The sequence below is a fragment of the Entelurus aequoreus genome, linkage group LG02 (genome assembly GCF_033978785.1).
Source record: "Entelurus aequoreus isolate RoL-2023_Sb linkage group LG02, RoL_Eaeq_v1.1, whole genome shotgun sequence".
NCBI lineage: Eukaryota > Metazoa > Chordata > Actinopteri > Syngnathiformes > Syngnathidae > Entelurus > Entelurus aequoreus.
In genome coordinates this window covers 80,892,629-80,909,132 of record NC_084732.1, presented here as the reverse complement: position 1 = coordinate 80,909,132, position 16,504 = coordinate 80,892,629, and the positions used below count along the sequence as shown (strand labels likewise).

At 36.5% G+C, this 16,504-nt stretch overlaps 1 protein-coding gene across 2 annotated transcripts in view; it reads right to left on the bottom strand.

The window, feature by feature from the left end:
• LOC133639735 (C-Jun-amino-terminal kinase-interacting protein 1-like) overlaps positions 1-11,230 on the bottom strand; it is an 89,830-nt gene extending 78,600 nt beyond the window's left edge. The window contains exon 1 of one of the 2 annotated variants that reach the window (XM_062033321.1): positions 11,088-11,230. In XM_062033321.1, coding sequence (XP_061889305.1) covers positions 11,088-11,179 — 92 coding nt within the window. In that variant the 5' untranslated portion in view covers positions 11,180-11,230. The remainder of the gene's footprint in view (positions 1-11,087) is intronic. The other variant, XM_062033332.1, reaches the window with a different exon arrangement.
• Between the last annotated feature and the right edge of the window lie 5,274 nt (positions 11,231-16,504).

Genomic DNA, 16,504 nt, shown 5'->3' with positions numbered 1-16,504 from the left:
GGAATAGCAGCAAATCAATACTGCAAATCAAATCATGTAGGACTGAAAATCAGGCGGTAACAATGGGAAACATTGTGGGGCGTCGCTCTGCCATATATGATCCACATCAAGTGTGATGGGGACAGATACCAGAAGAATACAAGAAGATATGGAGAAGACTTAATGACGATAGAGGGTGAGGTGTTTATGCATGTATGTATGCATGAATGCAGCATGTTTGTGTGAGTCTGTGTGAGTGTGTAAGTGTGTGTGTGTGTGCGTGTGTTGAGAGGAGGGGAGCTCGATGTCTATTAGAGGGAATGTGCAGATTCAGCAGAACTGAAAAAGAGCAGTATGTGGTCAGCGTGATCGGAACTGCCACTGAAGCAACATTCATATTGCTTGAATCGTATTTACTAAAGCATTCTTGTTGAAAACCCTAATACGTTTTCTTTGATTCTGACAAAAACAATTACACAGCAATATAAAAAAAGCCTTAAGCATATTAAGATGATACATTTTTTAAGTATAGTTCTGCCAAAAAAAACTGCTTTTTTGCCATTTTGAACAGTGTATGGGCATAATAGGGATTTAACGATATGACAATGTCATATCACGGTTATTGACACCAAAATGATCAGTTGTCATTATTATCAACGCATTCTTGAATGTGCTCAAAAAGTACTCATACACACTTATAACCAAGTTTTTTTTTGTTTTTTTTAATTAAAGGGGCCGTTTGCAATTTGCTCACAGTCAAATTCTTGAAATCAAAAATTAGAATAAGCCACCATTGGCTATCTTATGTTACCATTAGTGGTTTAACGGAACACATTTGTCTTAAAACTGTCTAAATTTTTCACAATTACTAATTTTTTACCGGCCTGAATAAAATGATTGGTGTTTACAGCGGTCAATCACCCTGTTCCGTCAACACGTTTGCACACACACAAAAACAGTCCAAGAGAAGCAAGGAACAATTTGCAGTCATGTTGTTGTTAGAATATACATCAGAATCATCTTTACTGTCATCATACAAATGTTAAATGACATTTTGCTGACTCCTCCAATTTCTTGTGAAGATTGAAAGCATTAAAAGTAATAAAATATAGATGCAATATGAAATATGTAATTATCTTGCCAAACTTTACTTAATTCATAAAAAACAGATTCTAAAACAACAATAAATAATGTAATATACTAAGCTTTGCATAATGACAAAATGGCAGCAAATGCGAGCTACCCAAATAGCTATTATTAAGATAATACGGTCTTATTTACATGCCGAAGTCCTCCTGTAGGCCAAGCACCCTTGGACTGCATCAGCCGTGTTGTAGGTTTTAGCTCTTCCATATCAGGTCTACTGATTGGTATAACTATAGCCTACTTTTTATAAGAAATCGCAAAAGTGGAGGATTTTAACATGCATGTGCATCTACGAGCCAGTCTGCCCCAGGATAAGAGGATAGATTAAAAAAAAATAACTGATTAAAAATGGTGGACTTGCACAAAGCTCTTCGGGTAAACCAAGGCAAAATACACCCAAAAGCTAATGCGTGTGCATGTATTACGTACGTACGTAGTTACGTCATTACGTCTTACAAGCCGTAATAGGGTGGGATATAATGCTTAAAATATATTGGAAAGTTAGTGCCCTCTAGACATCTGTGTAAATGTTGCAAACAGACCCTTTAAGTACAATAAATAAATAGCAACACAAAATAAATATGTTATGTAATATTATTGTTCTGGCCACTTAAGAGTCCTATTATCTTTATTTGAGGTGTTTAAATATATGTATCTTTTTTTGTTTTAATTTGTAAAAGTTGTAATGGGTTTTTTTAGTGATAAAGAAAATAAACGTGTGTTGGGTGTGCCACCTCTGGTTTATGCGAATTCACTTCCTGTCGTCCGATTGCTTCGAGTTTCGATCGATGTCTGTCCAAAGAGAGCACAGCTCGTAGGTTCATTGTGCACAATTGAATATCATAGTTGCTCGGACAGTAATGTGTTTAGTTAGATTGTGGAATGTTTTTTAATGGAGGAAGACATATAAGGCACTTGTTTTCATATTAGTATTTAAGCTAGCTAGCGCTATCTTGCTTCACCGGTAAATGAGCAGTGTCACCGGTCCGTGAGTTTATTAAACTTCTATCAATCACAGTTTTGAGATATTTTTTAATTTAAAACAGTAATACTAACCGTGGAAAATTTTACCGCGGTTTATCGTTATACCGTTTCTCGCTACATCCCTCGTTATCAGCAATAACTTGAAAATTGTGGGACACTATTTTGTCCAGCAAAATGTGTTATTGGCCCAGGCCCAGTGATTCAACTGTGTTTATACATGATTCATGTTATTGTTTTTGTAAATAGTTGCATACATTGAAATCTTCTTGATGAGCGGTGCCATTGAAGGACTAGGGTACGGTGTACCTAAAATAACGGTAGGAAAATCACCTGTATGTGTTTTATTTTCTCTACAATGCATAGACAAAAGTAAGTACAATTCAAAATGTTTTACAGTAACTGTGTTAATGCTAATGCTTGTTTTGTTTTGAAGTGTTACAGTGGTTACATGCATATAGTGAAAAGCAATACAAATATGTTGTACTCAACTTCAACAGACAACAGAGCAACTCTCCATAGACAGCAGTCATGAAAATTTTAGAGCTTTGAAAATGGGGTCACACTGATTGAATGCACCGCACAATTTTCTAGGCCTGCTGCTCCTGTGTCTCAGGAACAAAAATTGGCTAAGAAACATGCACATGATTTCAGAGTATCTGGTTGGTGGAAATACGGTTTACACAAGTCCATAAATGGACGATAACAGAATGTCCTCAATCATTTACAAAAAGGAAAAATCTTGGTTGATAGCATGAAAGTACCGTATTTTCCGGACCACAAGGCGCACCAGATTACAAGGCGCACTGCCGATGAATGGTCTATTTTCGATCTTTTTTCATATATAAGATGCACCAGATTGTAGGGCGCATTAAAGGAGTCATATTATTTTTTATTTTTTTTCTAAATTGAAAACACTTCCTTGTTGTCTACATAACATGTAATGGTGGTTCTTTGGTTGTTGCATAGATTATGTTTTACAGATCATCTTCAAGCCGCTTTCTGACAGTCGCTTCAGGAGGCGCCGTTTTGTGGGCGGTCTTATTTACGTGGCTCACCTTTGGCAGCGTCTTTTTGGGTAGCGTGCAAGGACGGGCGTGAAAGAAGTGTCAAAAGATGGAGCTAACTGTTTTAATGACATTCAGACTTTACTTAAATCAATAACGGAGCAGCATCTCCTCATCCGCCGGAAATGTGTTCTGTGAAAAACCGTCCGACAGGAACTCTCTAATAACTAAAGTTCCTTGGGTGAATAATATACTACACCGGTATTTTTTAGCGCTTTCATGGCAAGTTTACTGACAGATATAAGTAGGAACTTTACACTTTATATTAGATATGGCAACAGCGGAGAATGAATGTCCCATAACAAGAAGATAGAGAAAAAGAAGAAGCTTATCGACTACAAAGGCGGACCTGCGCAATTTTTCAGGACTTATGCAGATCCCAAATGCAGATCAGGTAACTAACCAGAAGGTAAGAATAGTTGATTTTGCATAATGTTGCGAAACAAAACGCTAGATAATATGTCTTACCTTATACACACACCATAATAATACTCGTATGTTGAAGCACAGTACAATCCATCAAGCGGTGCGTCTTCATAGCTTACCAAAGTCGCACTAAAACAGTTTGATAGATTTTTGAGTGCCGTGTGTGATGTTCTATATTTTCAATGGAACATATAAAATGTTGGTGTTGTTTACTTGAGTCATATTGCAGTCTATACATATCTCTTGTGTGTGACTGCCATGATATTGCAGTCTACACATTTCGCTTATGTTTGACTGCCATCTACTGGTCACACTTATCATTTCACCATGTACCAAATAAAATAGCTTCGAGGTCGGTAAGTAAAACCAGAATTATTCCGTACATTAGGCGCACCGGGTTATAAGGCGCACTGTCGAGTTTTGAGAAAAAAAAAGGATTTTAAGTGCACCTTATAGGAGACAAAATGGTGCAAGACACAATGTTGTGTATTAGGGTTGCCCGAATATACGATATAAATGATATACATTAAGGCCGACAATAGAGCTTTTAATACTATCGTGATAATGCATGACATGTTGATGACACATTTTAGCAGTGTCTACAAATTTCAAACAAACACGTCCTCAACGCAATGTAGCGTTCTCGCTCGCGGCGAGCCACTTCTAAGTCAGCAATAATAATGATGTGTACGAATAGCATATTTTTGTCAAGTCAATTAAAGCTGAATGTTTAAATTTCAATGACATGTTTGTGTTTCAAATCCATTAGGGTTGTTTATCACGTTAAAATCATACAAAGACATTGTCCAAATACTAAGCAGTAGAAATGACCACAGAGTGTGGATGCGAGGCGATGATCTATTTCCTCCAAGTGCCCCTCTTCAACATGTAGATTAGAAGCAAAGCAGCAGGTTATATGATCATCTAGTCTACAGCTATCATCTTTATTAATTCAGCAATCCAATTATGCATGTGGGTAGGTGTTCTTAATAATATTCTGCTGTGGAAGTGTAACACAATCACTGCATAATGTTGAGATCTCATCTTTTATTTATTACATCTCATCTTTGGATGTTTGATTTAAAATTAAACATTTCGTGATTGTTACTTTTTAACACTCCCTGTTCTTTGCATATTCATACACTGATTTGAGCAACCATTAAAAACTGTAATTATTGTACTGCCACTCGCTTTTTTTTTTTCAAGAATTTTAGTATTTTTATGTAATAATGTACATGAGAAAAAAATGTTTTAACATGAAAACAAATTTAAGTGTTATATTTTATGAATGGATTTACCTTATATAGTCTATTATTTACGTACTATTGGCTATACTAAGCAAAAACAGCTCAAATATCATACAAATGTTCTTTATTGCCTTGTTTTGGAAAAAAAATGTGCAAAACACCTGGCAAAAGTAAGGACACAACGTTGAAGAAAAAGGTATTTCAAGCCGTATTTTACAAAGGTATAAAGTAGACTTTAAATGTACCATAGTAGCAATATAAAATATAACGTACATTTAATATTTACATATTATATATACAATATATAATATATACTGATATATTATTATATTATATTTTTATATGATGTATACAATATATAACTAATCCCAATTACCATGTACAATATTACAGTACCGTATTTTCCGCACTATAAGGCGCACCTAAAAACCTCCAATTTTCTCAAAAGCTGACAGTGCGCCTTATATATGGACCAATATTGAGCCACAACAGGTCTCACAACTAAGGGATGCATAACGTAACCCCAGCCTCTACTGTAGCGTCTATTCTGTGCGCCTTACAATACAAAGTTTTAAAATAGGCCATTCGTTGAAGGTGCGCCTTATAATCCGGTGCGCCTTATAGTGCGGAAAATACGGTAATACATTTCTTGTTCAAGCCAGTGTAAACTACTCAAAATCTTTTGACATTACTACCAACAATAACATCTAACTTTACGCGCGTGTGCGTTTTCAAACCTCTGTTTGAACATTTGTCCCCGTACTTGTGTGGGTTTTCCAGTTTCTTCCCAAATGCCAAAAATATGCATGTTAGCTTCATTGGAGACTGTAAATTGTCAATAGAGATGAATGTTAGTGTAAATGTTTGTCTATCTTTGCCCTGCGATTGGGCATGCTAATTTGAGTTGGCTTGTCTATGAGCAAGTCCATTGTACGTTAGCATTAAGCTAGCGGCATTAGAGCTCAACTTTCATCCTGCGTAATTGTACTGCTTTGTTCAGTTTATACCAAATTATTTTATTAATCTACTGCGATTCCTACATGCATGTGCACTTCATGTGTATATATAATGTATTTTCTCTAGGGTGGTTAGTTTAAAAGTGACTTCATTGTGAAGAATATCAACAATACACCTAAAGTTATTTTTATTTATAAATGGTTGATTTATATAGGCTAGTAAGCCTAGCCTATATAAATCAACCACTTATAAATGCACATTAGTAGGCTAAATGAACCTCTTCAACACCAAAAGTTATTATTTTCAAATCTAAATCAAAGGACTGTTTATATATTTGGCAAACTAAATTGCAACATTCAGTGAGGGCAAAATTAAGTGTTGCCTGTTTTACCTCTTACAATAAGCGGCATCAATTGAAACTGCATTGAACAAAGAGACCACAGTCTAACAAGTCGATTCTGGTGATATAAGATTTTTTTTTTAATATTAGTATTTTTAATGGTATTTTTGGTATATAAGTTTTTAAATAGACATAAAACATTTGTTTAGCCTTTTTAAAGAAAATATATGCATCATTATGCGAATTACATTTTATCATGTCATACATATGATGTCATGTTGACCACGCCCCTAGCCACACCCCCACCGCTACATATCTAGTGACAATCTAGGGCAGGGGTGTCAAACTCATTTTAGCTCAGGGGCCGCATGGAGAACCATCTATTGCTACGTGGGCCGGACTGGTAAAATCATGGCATAATAACTTTAAAATACAACTACGGCAACTTCAGATTGTTTTCTTGGTTTTACTTTGGCCTAAAATAGAACAAGCACATTCTGAAAAAAGGACATATCACATATGATCCTCCTGACAAAACAATTCAAGTTAGTTGAAAAATCTGCGGAAAAAAATGGTACAGTTTCAAAAACTCCATGAAGAACACAATGAATTTAGACTTAATCTCAGTGTATCTACAAAGCAATTCAACTTTAAGTCACAGCCCATGTAGGATTGAACAAAAAACATAAGAAAGCATAAATAAAAACTCCTCTATGCATCAACTACCTCATTTGTCTTTCCACTGTTCACTTTCTTTGAATTTTCACAGAAGAAACTAATTTTCACAGAACCATATCAATGTGTCTCATGCAGCATTTTAAGTGGGGTTACCAATTGTTTATTTTACTCCTGTGTGTTTTACGTTGGGTCAGGGGAGAGGAGTCCCAGCCCCGCTACTGTGTACCTCTTGCTTGGTATACTTGCTCGCCCCAATATAAACAATTTGCTTGCCTAACAGAATTGCTATTGCGACATCCAGTGGACACATTTAGAAAAACAGTTTATTTAATTTTAAAATGCAGCTCAATTTTACACTGACTCATCTCGCGGGCCGGATTGAACCTGTTCGAGGGCCTGATCCGGCCCACGGGCCGCATGTTTGACATCCCTGATCTAGGGGAAACCCTGGTAGTGGATGTCAATATATCTCTACTTCCTCCCCCCCTCGGTGCATCATATTCATGCCTTAACACCTCTTCTTAGCTATATTTTCATATGACAGACGAAATAGGATAAAATGGTTGGTTTTACGTTTAGGGGTGGGCCTCAAAATCATATCCCGATATTTGTAAGAAATATCACGATAACAATATTTTTTAAAGGCTACTGTATATCAGGGCTGGGCAATGTACCAGTATTATAGTTAATATTAATACCAGTATATATATTTTAGAAAAATATATATATTTGAGACAATAGCGGTATCTTGCCGTTTGTGTTTGTTGTGGCTTTTCTCGGCTACCGTAGCTTTTTGTCAAAAAGAGAGTAGTAGCAGGTCAAACCACTGCTCATTTAATCTGAAAAGATTTGTTGGTACTTAATTTTTGAAGTAAACCTAGTGTTTATTCAACCTAAAGAGAAATTGCTTGTTTGTATTAGGGTTGTACGGTATACAAGTACTAGTATAGTACCATGATACTAATGAATCATATTCGTGATATTCCTCTAAAAAGTACAGGTATTGCCCGACCCCCCCTTTTTTTGAATGGGCATGACGGCGCGTCGTCATCACGTCATGACATTGCTGGTTTTACGAGCAGAGGAGCATGTTCGGCAGCGCACAATTACGGAGTACTTACAAGCAGACAGTGTGTGTAGACAGAAAAGGGAGAACGGACGCATTTTGGCTTAAAAACTAACGATAAAGGTGAAGTTATAACACTGAAACACCCTCAGGAAGAGGTGCTTTAAGACACTAGCTATTACTTTAGCTACTTCTAAATCACTAATCCTCACCTCCATGGCGACAAATAAAGTACGTTTCTTACAAGTTCCATCTCTGCAGGACGAGAAATAGCTAAACATGCTTCACTACACACCGTAGCTCACCGGCGTCACAATGTAAACAAACGCCATTGGTGGATATGTACACCTAACATCAACTGTAATGATACCAGGTACAGGAGCGTATCTAGCTGATACTACTATGAATACATCGATATTTTTTAGCATCACAGAATCTTTTTTATTTTTTATATTATGTTTATAAACTCTGGAAATATGTCCCTGGACACATGAGGACTTAAATTATGACCAATATATGATCCTGTAACTACTTGGTATCGGATCGATACCCAAATTTGTGGTATCATCCTAAAACTAATGTAAAGCATCCAAACAACGGAAGAATAAGTGATTATTAAATTTTAACAGAAGTGTAGATAAAACATGTTAAAAGAGAAAATAAGCAGATATTAACAGTAAATGAACAAGTGTATTAATAATTAATTTTGTACCACTTGTCCTTAATAATTTTTGACAAAATAATAGAACGGAAAATGAAACAATATGTTACTGCATATGACAGCAGCTAAATTTAAGCGCCTTTGTTTGTTTACTTACTAATAAAACAAAAGTTGTTGTTTTGTATGTTCACTATTTTATTTAAGGAAAACAATTGCAATAAGAAATATATGTTTATTGTACCGTGAGAATTTTTTGTTTAAATAAAGCCATTGCTGCCATTTTTGTGGTCCCCTTTATTTAGAAAAGTATCGGAATACATTTTGGTACCGGTACCAAAATATTGGTATCGGGACAACCCTAGTTTGTATCCATGATTAATTTATACCTAATTACTAGAGATGTCCGATGATATTATCGGCCGATAAATGCTTTAAAATGTAATATCGGAAATGATTGGTATCGTTTTTTTTATCATTGGTATCGTTTTTTTTTGTTATTGGTATCGTTTTTTTTGTTTGTTTTTTATTAAATCAACATAAAATACACAAAATACACTTACAATTAGTGCACCAACCCAAAAAACCTCCCTCTCCCATTTACACTCATTCACACAAAAGGGTTGTTTCTTTCTGTTATTAATATTCTGGTTCTTACATTATATATCAATATATATCAATACAGTCTGCAAGGGATACAGTCCGTAAGCACACATGATTGTGCGTGCTGCTGGTCCACTAATAGTACTAACCTTTAACAGTTAATTTTACTCATTTTCATTAATTACTAGTTTCTATGTAACTGTTTTTATATTGTTTGACTTTCTTTTTTATTCAAGAAAATGTTTTTAATTTATTTATCTTATTTTATTAATTTTTAAAAAAAGGACCTTATCTTCACCATACCTGGTTGTCCAAATTAGGCATAATAATGTGTTAATTCCACGAGTATCAGTTGATATTGGTATCGGTTGATATCGGTATCTGTAATTAAAGAGTTGGACAATATCGGAATATCTGATATCGGCAAAAAGCCATTATCGGACATCCCTACTAATTACCTTACAAGAAATAACAGGAATATAGGAAACTTCAGTACTTATTCCACAGTCGCACTGCTTGATTGTTTGTTTTTACTAAAAAAAAAGTGACTGAATCGATTTCACCTCACTGGAATGTTTCGAGTCATATCGTTCTAAACCAGGGGTGTCCAAACTTTTTCCACTGAGGGCCGCACACTGAAATATCAAAGTAAGCGTGGGCCATTTTGATATTGTTTATTTTAAAAACCAATACAATATATGTATAAAAAATATACATTTAGGCCTCCACTCAGGCTGGATCCTGGGGACCCCAAATGGTTTAGGTAAAAAAAATATAAAAAGTGTGTCATTATTTAGTATTATTATTATTATTCAAGGTCTAAATCTCCAGATCAACATTAGGTCTATCTGTCAATATATAGTGTTTTTTCAAGATTTAAGTTGTATGCTCTTTTTGTCAAAGAAAACCCAGTTTTTTAATGGAAAAAACACAAAATATGCAATATTTTCCCCCAATAACATTTTAAAGTGGAATATTTGAGATTATTTAATAATTGGAGTTCATAGCATAACTCATAACAACATTAATTCATTATTATTTTTGAGCAACTTAAATAGACACTTAAAAAAAAAAGAAGTCCCACTAAAATTATTGGGGATCCAAAAGGGTCCTGCTCAGTAAAGTATTAAAAAATAAATCTTTTTTTTTTTTTAACACAATAGTCTCAAGATCAACTTCAGATCTATCCGTCAATTATAACTTTTGTTGTCGTTTATGTTTTTTGTTTGTTCGTTTTAGGCCCTTCTTTAAACAAAACAGCTTAGTTTTTTATATGGCAGACACAAAATATTTTCCCCAAAAAATATTCCAAAGTGGAATATTTAATGTGACGTAATTGGAGCTTTGAATAGGTCAATAATTCACAATGACATTGATTTTGATTCATTATTATTTTTTAAAGAAAGAAACAGCCTGCATGGCAGCTTTGTGTTATTAGAGTAAACATTGCAACATTTTCTTGTTACATTTCACCTGTTTGCTCTTTTATACTACTTTTTAGGTTTTTTATTTTTTTTAATCGTATTTTTAGAATGTGCCGCGGGGCCGTTAAAAAATTACCTGCGGGCCTCAAATGGCCCCCGGGCCGCACTTTGGACACACCTGTTCTAAACAAACTAATATCACCCCTTAATCATATCGGCAACATCAAATTATGAATCGGATCGTTAAAAAATTATCATTGTTTCCTATTTAATTATATTGAGGGTGTTGAACCGGTGTAAAAATGTAATTAAAGTCAGTTTCTTTAATAATTGACATTATTAGAGTCAGCAGAGACACACCCAAGTCAAAAATATAAGTCAACAACACTTGCAAAGCAGAACCAACACGCTGAGAGGCGCCATCGCCATGTATCATGCTCCTATAGAGCCACACACACTCTGTCTCCCCGCCTCTGAATCCACCCTCATGGCGTCGAGCCCACGCAGGTTCTTACCTACAGCTGGTGGGAGACTCCACATGGAGGCAGCGGGCTGACTGCGGGCTAACGTCCCTCTCCTCGCCGTCCGCCATGCCGCTCCGCAGCATCGACGTGAGCCGCGCAGCAGCACCGGCGGACTCACCTGAGACTCCAGGCGATAGGCTGGCACACGATGCTGCCTTCGCGGGGTGTGGGATATTTCAAACTCAACCATGATGCCTAGCTTGTTACATTGGTAATTTAGGACAGTGTTTTTCAACCACTGAGATGATCTAATTTCATCTATTTGGGTTAAAATAGAGATGTCCGATAATAATAATAATAATTTCATAATTATCATCTCTTAAGACTGACAGAGTTCAATATTTATCAAAATGCTTGTTTAACCTATCAAGTCATCCACAGGCTGAATCTTAGGCTCTGTAGCTTGGTTCCTATCTACCATCCCCAGCATGCCCACAACACTCGTAACTTAGATCTGATATCAGGTAAACATCGTCTACTGGCTTGTACCGATCGAAGTGTTGTATGCAGGGGACCTAAGATTTGAAACCGGCTTAATGAGAGCCTCAAGATGCGGTATCCATTCTCCAACTTCAAAAAGAAACTGAAAACTTACCTATTAACCACCTATCTCTAATGCCTCATGTGGGGTTGACTACTGTTGGGTTTTGCATGGTCGAATGAATGTATGTGTGTATGTGTATGCGTGCTTTAGTACTATTATCTTGTGTTTATCATATAGCGTTGTTTTTTTTTTGTTGTTGTTGTTGTGCTTGCTACCATTTTTCATCATTCCATGTATATACTGTCCTCTGGACCCCCTGTCAAAAGCTTCTTCCAGCTTATTTGGGGGACCCTTTCACTTACCAATATCTTTAAATGATATTCACTACTATTGTAATTGTTCTATGGTATTGTGAATAAACTAAACTTGAAATAATATCGGACTGCCGATATTATCGGCCGATAAATGCTTTAAAATGTAATATCGGAAATTATCAGTATCGGTTTAAAAAAGTAAAATTCATGACTTTTTAAAACGCAGCTGTTCGGAGTGGTACACGGACGTAGGGAGAAGTACAAAGCGCCAATAAACCTTGAAGGCACTGCCTTTGCGTGCCGGCCCTATCTACGGCTTTCCGCACACACAAGTGAATGCAAAGCATACTTGGTCAACAGCCATACAGGTCACACTGAGGGTGACCGTATAAACAACTTTAACACTGTTACAAATATGCGCCACACTATGAACCCACACCAAACAAGAATGACAAACACATTTCGGGAGAACATCCACACCGTAACACAACAGAACAAATACCCATAACCCCTTGCAGCACTAACTCTTCCGGGACGCTACAATATACACTCCCCGCTACCCCTTACCCCCCCACCACAACCCCCCCAATGCACGACAAAACTAAAACTGAACTGGCTACAAAGTAAACAAAAACAGAATGCTGGACGACAGCAAAGACTTACTGTGGAGCAAAGACGGCGTCCACAATGTACATCCGAACATGACGTGACAATCAACAATGTCCCCACAAAGAAGGATAAAAAAAAACCTGAAATATTCTTGATTGCTAAAACAAAGTAGATGCGGGAAATATCGCTCAAAGGAAGACATGAAACTGCTACAGGGAAATACCAACAAAACAGGAAAAGCCACCAAAATAGGATCGCAAGACACCACACACAGGAAAACAGCAAAAAACTCCAAATAAATCAGGGTGTGATGTGACAGGTCGTGACAGTACACCTACTTTGAGACAAGAGCTATATCGACACATGGTTGGTTATGGTTTAAAGTCATATCCAACAATTGTGACAACAACTTTTTACTGTCAACTGAGTTTTGTTTTTTAATGATTTCTGCTGGTAGTGTGCCTCAGCATTTTTTCAAGCAAAAATGCAAAAACTGTTCTATAATTTACTTTTTACACTCGCCTTCTCATTCAAAACGCAGCTCTGCGCACAGTGTGTGATCTGCGTATTGGGATATGCATAAGCACGCATGGGCCAAATGTTTTCCACCTACGGCCACCAATTTCATACAGTTTTTACAACTGTCTCAAAAGGCTAAAAACAATCCAAATCAGTTAATAAGTTATGCATAAAATATCCTGCATTTTACCTTTAGCAACAATATGTATTTTTAATATTAGTGTTGTTAGTATCAACATTTCATCACCTTTTCCTGATACATTTGCAGTGTTTTTTGTGTGTGTTTTTTTTTCAGAACATGGCCAATAAAAAGAGGTATGTGCAGCAAATGATTCCTAACTAACTTAAAAACCCAAACACCAAAAATGTGGCCAGTACCTAATCAAATATCAGTTTAAGTTTACTCTACAGCTTGCAGTCCTGTATTTTAGTTTTGTGTTGAAGTTGACAATGCAAATTATTCTTATTAGTGTAATTTTCTGTAAATTTTTGCACTGATCGGCACTCACTTTCCCTTCTTTGGCGCGATTGGATTAGGTGGATAACATGCACACAACATAGCTGAGTCATACTATGACAGTAATGCCATCACTCCTTGCAAGTTCCTAATGATTAATACATTTAATAACAGAAAAACAAATACAAAGACTTCAAACAAATCAAAAGTCAAACCCGCATCATGCTCGCACACCCTCGACTGCATTTGTGTGAGTCCTAAAGACGTCTTATTTAATGACTGTGATCTCACCTATACCGCAGGTAATTTATGACAGCTGCCAACTTTTCCAATATAAATACTCATAATGACTTGAAATTAGACTGGAAATAATCCACAAAGTCAGTAAAATTGCAGAAATGAAACCCACATTTTTTCTGTTCTAGGTGCATACTATCATTTCAGCATATTTCAGTACCGCATTTTAAGGATTATAAGGCACACTTAAAATCCTATTTTTTCTTCAAAACTTGACAGTGCGCCTTATAATCCGGTGTGCCTAATGTAAGGAATAATTATGGTTTTGCTTACTGACCTCGAAGCAATTTTATTTGGTACATGTAGTAGATGGCAGTCAAACATAATCTACAGGTGTAGACTGCACTATGATGGCAATATGACTCAAGTAAACAACACCAACATTTTATATGTTCCATTGAAAATATAGAACATTACACACGGCGCTCAAAAATCTATCAAAATGTTTTAGTACGACTTTGGTAAACTATGATGCTGCACCGCTTGATGGATTATACTGTGCTTCAACATACGAGTATTATTATGGTGTGTGTATAAGGTAAGACATATTATCTCGCGTTTTATTTCACAATATTATGCAAAAGAGACTTTTCTTACCTTCTGGTACCTGCTGATCTGTATTTGGGATCTGCATAAATCCTGAAAAATTGCGCCTTTGTAGTCCCTGCCAACACCGTAGTCGATAAGCCTAAAGTAAAGTTCTTACTTTTATCGGTCAGTAAACTCATCACGAAAGCCCTAAAACATACCGGTTTAGTGAGTTTACATTATTCACCCAAGGAACTTTAGTAAAGTCTGAATGTCATTAAAACAGTGTGACACTTCTTCCACCCCCGTCCTTGCACGCTACACCGCTACAACAAAGATGACTGGGAGGAGACGCTGCCAAAGGTGAGCCACGTAAATAAGACCGCCCACAAAACAGCGCATCCGGAAGCGACTGTCAGAAAGCGGCTTGAAGATGGTCTGTAAAACATAATCTATGCAACATTTTGACCAAAGAACCACCATTACATGTTATGTAGACCACAAGGAAGTGTTTTACATTTAGAAAAAAATAAGAATATGACTACTTTAATGCGCCCTATAACCCGGTGCGCCTTATATATGAAAAAAGATCAAAAATAGACCATTCATCGGCAGTGTGCCTTATAATCCGGTGCGCCTTATGGTCCGGAAAATACGGTACTTCAAAATAATGTGATCATATGACATATCGTTCACTTTCATAGATGGATATTGACTGTTTTCCATGGCAAAAATGTAAATAGTTGTGTTGGGATAGATAGATCCAAATTGCAGCAAGTCAACCATTTATTAACGATATAAGGTCACACACAATACACTCATGTTATTGTAAATGTCAGAATTGTTTCATACAAAGGCAAGTGTTGACTACAAACAACTTTTGCATACTTTGATAACAACTCAAATAAGTGTAAAATAATTCACCAACAAATATAGAACGCAAAAACATCACACAATATATTTTCTTTTTTAATTTACGTATGTCTATATTTTTATTTTATTCCTTACACTGCCTCAAACTATTTTTGTCCACTGATTGGTTTATAAGGTTCTATTTAGTCTAGTTAGGAATATCATGTGGATTTTTACAGTTAAAAAGAATGAATAGTAATGCAAACAAGTAGGTCCCTTTAATTGATTTAAACATTATATAAAAACACAAACCAAAAACTGTTGAGGCACTCTTTTAGGATTATGTAGCAGACCTATCAAGGCAACAAGACACTTCCACTGCTGGTGGGAAATGAATTTGGCAGGTTTGTCTCTCTGTCCGACACCTCAGAAAAGGAAGCAGTGCCTTGTCCTCACTGTTTATGGGTGGAGGCCTGCTGACCTCAATCGGGCGGAGGAAGGAGTACTTTGAAGCCCCTGTCAAATCCACTGACACATCTTTCATAGTGAAAGCAGAGTCTGAGGACATGCTAATCACCATGGCTGAGGTTGCTGAGGTAGTCAAAAAAGTGGTAAGGAGTTTTTTTCCTGAATTCCTTGAGGCCCTGAATGTCTTGTTTAACTCTTCAACATTGCATGGAAGTCAGGAAGGGCACCTTTTTGGATTGGCCGACCACAGTGGTGGTCCCTCTTTTCAATAAGAGTGACTGCAGGGTGTGTCAATGAATGGGGGAATCACACTTACTCCGTGTCCCTGGGAAAGTCTGTTTCTGAGTGCTGGAGAGAAGGGTACAACCGTTAGTCGAACTTCAGCTACAGGAAATACAGTGCAGTTTTTCCCCGGGTCTTGGAAAACTGGACCACATCTACACCCTTTTAAGGGTTTTAAGGGTGCGTGGGAGTTTGCCCAACCGGTCATTGGTCCTTGGGAAAGGCATTTGGCCGTGTCATATGCGGTTTCCTAAGTGGTGTGCTCAGGCTATGTGCTATCTGGTCCTTGGATAACCAGAGCAGGAGTCTGGTTTGCATTGCCCCCAGTAATTCGAGACCGCTCACTGTGGACGTTGGCCTCCACCAACACTGTAAAAACTCTTTCAGTGGTATTGTCCATTTTACTTCATTTTTAAAAGTATATTTATTCCAATAAATCAATTTATTTATTTTTTTTAATAGTTTTTGAGTTACCTATAAGTAAAAAGTGTGAATATTTTCGTAACTTAATTTTTTATGTGATACAATTAATTTTATTGGACTTCCAACATAAATTGATTTAGCAAAACTCAGTTCAAAGGTTTATATCAGACCTAAA